The sequence below is a fragment of the Clytia hemisphaerica genome, unplaced genomic scaffold, assembly GCF_902728285.1.
Source record: "Clytia hemisphaerica strain Z4C2 unplaced genomic scaffold, Clytia hemisphaerica genome assembly, whole genome shotgun sequence".
Classification (NCBI taxonomy): domain Eukaryota; kingdom Metazoa; phylum Cnidaria; class Hydrozoa; order Leptothecata; family Clytiidae; genus Clytia; species Clytia hemisphaerica.
The window spans coordinates 593233-602186 of NW_027104376.1; the positions used below are offsets into that span (position 1 = coordinate 593233).

The 8954-nt window shown below is 37.7% G+C and overlaps 1 protein-coding gene across 1 annotated transcript; it reads right to left on the reverse strand.

Annotated features, from left to right (window-relative positions):
* Positions 1-346: 346 nt before the first annotated feature.
* LOC136818838 (uncharacterized) lies at positions 347-6091 on the reverse strand. Its single transcript, XM_067075070.1, has 3 exons — positions 2701-6091; positions 2209-2591; positions 347-1951 (listed from the first exon to the last, which is right to left on the reverse strand). Exons 1-3 carry the CDS (start codon positions 6089-6091, stop codon positions 347-349), a joined length of 5379 nt encoding a protein of 1792 aa, XP_066931171.1.
* Positions 6092-8954: the final 2863 nt, after the last annotated feature.

The following is an 8954-nucleotide window of genomic DNA, read 5'->3' on the forward strand; positions in this document are numbered from 1 at the left end:
TCATCATATACTGTAAAACGTTTAGAGTCCTAACCCCAAAAAAACAGACTGTCAATGGAGCAAAAATACCACTCGTTACGTTGACCAAAACAGCAAACTTCTCACACAAGAAAATGCAGTCAAGCGTCTGTGTACATCACAGTTCAAAACAGTTATATTTTTTGATTGCTCAAAGTTCAAGAAAATTACATTACTTTTTATCGAAAACACGAAATTCCCTAGAGGTCATAAAAATTATACAAAAGGGAAATACAAAAGAACATTAAAACAATAAGTCAATTCTCCAGTCGATTAACTTCGCGTTAATTGCCAAAACAACACAATTAAGTCCGTAACATGGCTCCCCTCAAGAGCCCATATTTGGGTCTTGAACCAATGGCGGGGAATCCTCCGGTAATAGTAAAACCACTTTCGTAATTGGTCGTTCCAATTCGCTGTCCTTTGTCTTGATTGAAAGGGATCGTACTCGATTGTCACTGCCTTTGAAAACTTTTGTCACTCTACCCAATGGCCATTTGTTTCTCGTTATGTATTCGTTGTCAGGTTTGAGTAGCACAATGTCGTTCAGTTTGAAGTTTCGTTTAGATGATAACCATTTCGTTCGTGATTGCAGTGTTGTAAGAAATTCCTTTCTCCAACGTTGCCAAAACTCGTTTGTCAGATGTTGTACTCTCTTCCAATACCTACGAGAAAAAACATAAGGTTCATCAAAACTTCCAGGAGGAGGTAGGACAACATCAGATTTTGTTGTTAACAAATTACTAGGGGATAAAGGGGCCAGACTCATGGGGTCGTTCAAACATTGTACAGTGAGAGGACGAGTGTTCAAAACATTCTCAACTTCACATAGCAAAGTTCGCAGAGATTCGTCATTCAAACTTTTACCATGGGTTAATAGGATACCACTCAAAATTTGTTTGGCAGAACGTATTTGGCGTTCCCAAACTCCACCATGATGAGAAGCACTTGGTGGATTGAATTCCCATTCAACCCAAGAACAGTCTTGGCCAACGAGAAAATCCTTCACTTTATCCCAATCCATCTTTTGAAGTTCACGTTTCATTTCATTGTCTGCACCCACAAAATTGGTACCATTATCACTCCTCAGATACTTCACACTCCCTCTTCTAGACATGAACCTTCTCAGTGCCAAAATAAAGGAATCAGTTTCAAGGCTGTTCACTGTTTCAACATGAGCAGCTCTAGATGCTAAACAAGTAAAAATTACACCATGCCTTTTTACAACAGACCGTCTATCCTTTATCTCATAAGGGCCAAAAAGATCAACTCCAGAGTAAGAAAATGGAGGATGAGAATCCACTCGAAAAGAAGGGAGATCACTCATGAATTGTGTAGCTGTTTTTCCTCGTAACTTTCGACACGAAACACAATTAAAAATCACCCTTTTACATAAGGAATTCAGATGCAAAATCCACAAACCAGCTTGTCGAATGGCATTAAGAGTGATACCTCTACCAGCATGGAATACCTTCTCATGATAAAACAAAACAATTTTTTCAGATAAAGGTGAATCTTTCGGAAGAATAATAGGATGTTTCTCATCAAAGGCCAAACTTGAATGCTTTAAACGACCACCAACTCTTAAAATTCCTCTATGATCAAGAAAAGGATTCAGAGAACACAATTTTATATCCTTTCTACCTGTTTTCACAGCGTTGATGCTTTCAGCAAAATAAAGAGTTTGGACCATTTTTACCAAAGAAACAATACGATTATCAAGTGGCTTCTTAATCACATAACAGGAAACGTTTGCTTTCAATTCAACATCATCTTCAGACAGTGGGAAAGATTCTTCAACAAGAGGAAGATTCAACTCACGTAAAAAGCTAGGACCATTGAACCAAAGATCTTCACTATCCTTACCGGCTCTCAAACCTCTAGCACCACAGTCTGCAGGATTTGACTTAGAATCGACATGATACCAATCTACCTTTCAGTATGGGAAGTTATCATTGACACACGATTTGCAACAAATAACCGAAAACGTTTACATTCGTTATTGATGTAGCCTAAAACTATTGTACTATCAGAATAGAAATATTGGTGATCGATTTTCAAATCTAACTCCTTCACAACGAAGGAATTCATATTGGATGACAAAGTTGCTGCTTGCAATTCCAAACGTGGTGTAGAAACCTTTTTTAGTGGGGCTACTCTAGATCTACCATAGAGAAAAGAACAATGAACCTTATCAGCCACATCGATGAGACGCAAATAGCTACAATGACCATACCCAACATCACTAGCATCTGAAAAATGGTGTACTGAAGCATTTCGAATGGAATTATCTCCTTGATTGAAACGACGTGGCAAAGATAAAGATTCAATGCAAGGCAAAGAAGATTTCCAAGATTCCCATTTGTTAGCAATTTCATCTTGTAAAACTGAATCCCAGCTGTACTTCGAAAGACCTTGCAGAATACGTTTTCCCTCTAGCAGAAATGGAGATAACACACCAATTGGATCATAAATACTGCTTAAAGTAGATAACATTCCTCTCTTCGTCGATGGAGTAGACTTCAAATTAATCTTGAAAACGAATTTGTCAGAGCTAATGTCCCAGGTCACACCTATCCGATGGAACATCGTATGAAACAGAGTCAGATTTAACATCATCTGAAGAAAGCTCACTCAAACATTCAGGATGACTACTTACAAATTTAGTCAAATGAAAACTACCTTTCATACACATGTCAGAAATAGACTTGACAGAAGAACGAGCAATTTCAACAGAAGGATAAGACTTTAAGAAATCATCAACATAAAAATCTCTTTCAACAGAACATTTGGCTTCAGATCCAAACAAAGACTCGTTTTCCTTAGCAGTCCTTTTTAAAGCATAGGAACAGACACTAGGAGAGGAGGTGGCTCCAAAAGGATGAACGGTCATCTCATAAGTCGAGATAGGATTTTCCACGTTACCATCCTCCCACCATAGAAATCTAACATATTTTCTATCAACAATAGGTAACTTCACCTGGTAAAACATTTTTTCAATGTCACCGGTCACAGCAACAGGGTTTTCACGAAATCTTGTTAAGACACCAATAAGCTTATTTGTCAAATCAGGACCCTGTAGTAGACAGCGATTTAAAGAAGTACCATTGCACTTTGCACTCAGATCAAACACAACACGAATCTTATTTTTTGTTGGATGATAAACACCATGATGGGGTATGTACCAACAATCATCATCAGATATATCACTATCATCGATTTTCCTAGCATAGTTGGATTTGAGCATGAGGTCAAAATATTCCAAGTAATCACATTTGAATTCAGAATTCAATTGTAGCTTTCGTTTCAAAGATTCTAACCTTTTCATAGCCATATTCCTATTGTTAGAAGGTAAATCCTTTTCATCACGAAATGGAAAAGGAATGATGTAATGACCTTTTTCAAAAGAGATTCGTTCATCCATGATCTTAAGAAATTTCAAATCTTCTTGAGAAACCTTATCAGGCAAATTCCCAGGTATTAAATCGACATGTTCAATTTCATACAATTTTTTCATCATATCTTCAATGGAATGATCATGTAACTGATTCTTTGGCACAAATCTCTGAACAACTTCGGAAACCCCAATTCGGTGACAACTTAAAACGTTTGGATGAGCATCATCTTCCTTCGGACCAACAACACACCAGCCTAACTTCGTCAAATAGGCGTATGGACCGTCACCTTCACTCTTTATAACTTCATGAGGTTCTAAAGCCTTAGGACAATTCGCACCAATAATCAATCCAACCTTTTCATCACTTTCAACCTTTCCGACTTCACTAACGATTCCTTGCAGATAGGGCCAACGCTTCAATGATTCAGGTGTTGCCATTTCATTACTCATCACATCAATATCATCACGACTATAAGCTGATGGCAAATCAATCCAACACGAATACTTTCCATACTGTCCTTTTACAGAAAGATTAGACACTAAATGAGAATTTGTATATTCAAAGCCAGTGAGAGTAGAAACAGCAAGCTTAGTTTCAGTGGATGGAACAGATAATTGACTAAGAAGATCTTGGTGAATGAAAGTGCCTTGGCTACACGAATCAAGCAGAGCATAAGTTTTGAAATCATACTTAGAGTCAGAATGACGCACAACAATTGGAACAATACACATATTTATTGAATCCGAACAAGCAGTTGTAAAACTTTTCTTCACTTTCACTCCATCAGGCTGAATGACACTAGGGCTTGGCTTAACACAACCATGCGTTTCAGCAGTTTCAGATTTTATATCTCTCTCAGGCTGAGAAGACTTATTATCACTATCAGACTTCAAATCGTTATCAGATTTCACAAAGATGGTATGCAAACAAGTAGCATGACGACCATTACATAAGCTGCAGGGCTTTTTTGATTTGCAACGATGCGAGTTGTGACCAGTTTCTAAACAAGCAAAACAAATACGCTTTTTCAAAAGCAGCTGGAATTTCTCACGAGGTTTCAACCGTTTGAATGAATGACACTTTTCAAGAGGATGATCAGAGTTACAATTCTCACACTGAATCTTCACACCGAAATTTCTAAGTTTCTTCCCGCCACCGGATCTTTCTTGGGGCTTATCAAGGTTTTCACGTTCGCCCATAGCTTCTTTTGAAAAGAGTGGATCACTTGCCAAAGTAGCCTCCTTTTCAACAAACACAAGAATATCTTTAAGAGCAGCCTCTCTTTTTTCTCTGAGCCTTAAAGAAAACGATTCACGATTCCATCTTTCTCTCAAACCTACTGGCAACTTAGAAACAATCACAGCAATATTTTCAGGATTATCAAACGAATAACGATATTTTCCTGTAACAAGTTGACTACATTTCAAAAGAAAAGTATAAAGCTTTCTTAATTCAAAAGAATCACCATACTTAATATGCTTAAAAGAAGACAATTCTTTTCGATAAGAGATGAGAATCTTATAGGGATCACCAAAACGAGAGAGCAACAATTCCTTGGCATAATTGTAACAGTCGCCTCCATCCTTGTGAATACATCCCTTTATCAATTCCTTAGCTTCACCTGATGTATACTTGATCAAAAGAATCAGCTTCGCTTTCTGATCACGAATCTTGGTCTCAACAACACTTTCAAAACAAGACATGAAAAAGTGAAACTCCAAGGGATTACCATCAAAAACATCAAGCGAAACTTCAGGAGCACTCTGCGAATCCAACAAATCACACAATCTATCAGCAGAATCTTCAGAAATGACAATAGGTTTTGATGAAGAAGTTTTAGAGGCTTTAGGTTGAAACACAACATTTGGCTTAGAATTTGACTCAGGCAAAACAACATCTTTGACAAAAGGAGTAGAAACTTTATAATCAGACACTGGCAATTCTTCTTGTCTAGTACCGTCAGGAACGAAGGGAGCAGAAAAAGGTGAAAGTTTATTTTCAATCTTCAAAGACCTTTTAGAAAGATTTAAAGATTTGTTGTCACTTTCAAAATGGCTTTTATAAACTTGAACTCTAGCCTTTTGCTTTGCAATTTCTTTTGCCAAACCGTTTTCTTTGTCAGCGTCACGAACCACCTGATTTTTCTCAAATTCAGATTCAGCTTCTAAAACTGCCAGAGTGACTTCAGCTTCAATCAATTTATTGGCATTAGAAGACGCATTTGATCGATGAGATTTCTTAGAACTGGAACTAGAACTTGAACCAGAACGAGAAGAAGAGTTTCGTGATCTAGACTTAGTTTCGTTAATTTCAGCAGGAATTTCAATGCTTCGAACCCATCTCGTAACAAAAGTTTTAAAACCAAAAATTCTTTTATCAATGTCCTCGAGCCAGTGAGTTTCGTACTTCGTAGGATCTTCAACAGCAGCACTAAATTTTTGATGGTTATAAGTGATATCAAGAAAAATGTTATCGACTAATTTCAATTCTTGTCGGACAATTTCGGCATTTGAAGGCTCTTTCATGAGAGAATCTATATACTCAATTTTCATAGTCAGTTCTGTTTCCAGAGCCGTAAGTTTTTCTGCAAAAAATTCAGCAAGTGGTTTTTTCTGTTTTTCAATAAGCCTTTTACTCCTCCGAATGGAGGGAATAGGTTCCGAATACATTGACATTTCAAAGAATTAAATATAAGTCTATAACCTTTTTCAACACTTAAGTGATTAACAAGGTTTATTGTACAATTACAATTACCATACAACTCACAAAAGGAATTTCTAATCGAACAAGCTAATCACGAAAATGAAATTATCGAACTTAACCTTTATCAAAAACTGAGGAACAAGGTTAAACCTGTGAACAAGTCACCAAAAAGAATCGAACTTAACCTTTATCAAAAACTGAGGAACAAGGTTAAACCTGTGAACAAGTCACCAAAAAGAATCGAACTTAACCTTTATCAAAAACTGAGGAACAAGGTTAAACCTGTGAACAAGTCACCAAAAAGATGAATGGAAGTGTAGCACCAAGACCAAATTTTGACAGAAAGCTGCCGTATAGAGACAAAAATTCAAAAAATCAAAATCACTTGCAGACACACGGGTCCACGAAGCGCAAAAAACTCAGTATACAAAAAAGGTTCTCTCAAAAATCCAAGAAGGTACACAGACCTTCTGAAGGTAGACCAACCTTCGCAAGATAAAAAAATAAAATTCAAAAAATCAAAAGTTCAAGCGACTCACAAGATATCAGAAAAATAAATAAAAATTGATACAAAATTACCTTTACCGAATACTCACCATTCCATACTTACAACACAGAAGTAAAAATGATGGTTCATTGAAACAGCAGCATCATCACTGCAAAACACTTGTTTGATAATTGAACAGCAGACACACCTCTGCGACGAGCATAAAAATATAACGATGTCAATGGAGCAAAAATACCACTCGTTACGTTGACCAAAACAGCAAACTTCTCACACAAGAAAATGCAGTCAAGCGTCTGTGTACATCACAGTTCAAAACAGTTATATTTTTTGATTGCTCAAAGTTCAAGAAAATTACATTACTTTTTATCGAAAACACGAAATTCCCTAGAGGTCATAAAAATTATACAAAAGGGAAATACAAAAGAACATTAAAACAGTAAGTCAATTCTCCAGTCGATTAACTTCGCGTTAATTGCCAAAACAACACAATTAAGTCCGTAACAACAGACATCAGTTGTTCCAGATTATCATCCTCATAGCCATCCATCTTTATAACATCAGAGGCCTAGCCTCACAGAGTTAGACATCAAATGCTCTAAATACTCATCATATACTGTAAAAATTTTTAGAGGCCTGGCCCCAAAGAAGAAGACATCAGTTGTTCCAGATTATCATCTGACAGATTTCCATCTAACCGTGTTTCTGGAAAAGACGATCCTTTACACCGTTGTTGGCGGCACATGTGGCTCCTCCACGACGAATGCTGTGGGTCCCAAATAGCTTTTCATTGACCCCAATTCGTTTCATAAGACTCAGGACTGCTGATCCTCCTCAATAATGGATTCGTACACTCGTTTGATGTGTTCAGGCGTGATTGGAAGCTTCTTGGTCGCAGGCTTAGAACAAGTACGTTTTGCTGCCTCTAAGGCATAACTGGCCAATACTGAATCTGTTGAGTCAGGTTGGTTATTGACATTATGAGTGTGTTTGATTGCGTAAAAGCAGCTTTCGATCACTAAGAATGATATTCCTGGCTGTATGAGGCTGATGAAATAACAGCACCACGTGTACGTGTCTTTGGCAGGGACTCGAACTTTGCACTCCAGTTTGACCAACGCTTGAAGTAGGTAGCATATTTTCTAATCGTGTTATTCGCTCTTGATTTCGACAGCACGTCTTGTAAACCGTGTGCTAGTTCCTTCAGGGGGTCATCCTGTACCTGGTTAACGATTTGAAGGGAGCTGGATCCTAAAATGCAGAATTAATCAGCTTGGGTTAAACAACCAGCCAATAGCCAATTTTTCTTACAAAACCTTCTGAGCAAGTGGCCCAGCCAGTTACACTTTTTATTTCTCTCAACCCGGTTGAGCATAGGGGGACCCCATCTAAGGTCCTAAAATCTAATGAATAATGGGTTACCTCTAAGGCTAACCCTGCCCAACTGGGCGAAAGTACTTGCAAAGGTGGGGCAGCTTATACAATAAGGCCCAGAACCCAAAACTCAACTCTTTATTAAAAATGCCACAATACACCCACGATAATGTGGAGAACCGAGAAGGGAATACTTGTAGTTGCCCAACTTCAGGATACCAGCAGTATCTTTGAAAACCATATGATCGACTACAAAACTTGAAAATATCGGTCCGTTTTGAAGCAGTGGCCAAAATGGAGCGGAACGCCAATACGGAATTATCAAAACTCCTCTAATACCATGCGTAGATATGATAGTTCTCAGCACCCGGGGTAACCCAACGGTTGTTTTCAAAACGCCAATCCTGCGTATATGCATCCACCGCTTCCGTCCCAGGAACGTAGAATTTCGAGTTGAATCGCTCACATTTAGTGTTATTATAACTAACAAATCTATCAATATGAAGGGGACCCCATGAACCATCTATAAGTTCAAAGAATTCGTCTGTGATCTCCCAATCATCGGTGTCTACTAACTAACTGTATTCAGCAGAGGCATTGAAACGTCTAGATATCCAGCGTACTTCTAAGTCTATATTGAAAAGCCTTGATAGATCGTTAATATTTATAGCTAGAGACTGTGAGTCGGATTTGCTACTACCACTCGAGCAAATAATTTTTTTGCTGCCATATTATCGGTTTGCCAAGAAATAGACTTCCCTGATATTTTAGGTGCAAAGGATTGAAGACTAAATCGAATAGCTTCAAGTTCGCGCCAAGTCGAGTTTTTAGATACTCCTTCGTCAAACATACGAAAATATTCTTTTCTTCCACTTGCTTCAAATAAAAATAGCACCTATACCATGATCGCTTGCATCAGACTTTATAACAGTTTTGTTTTGACAAATGCTAATTGT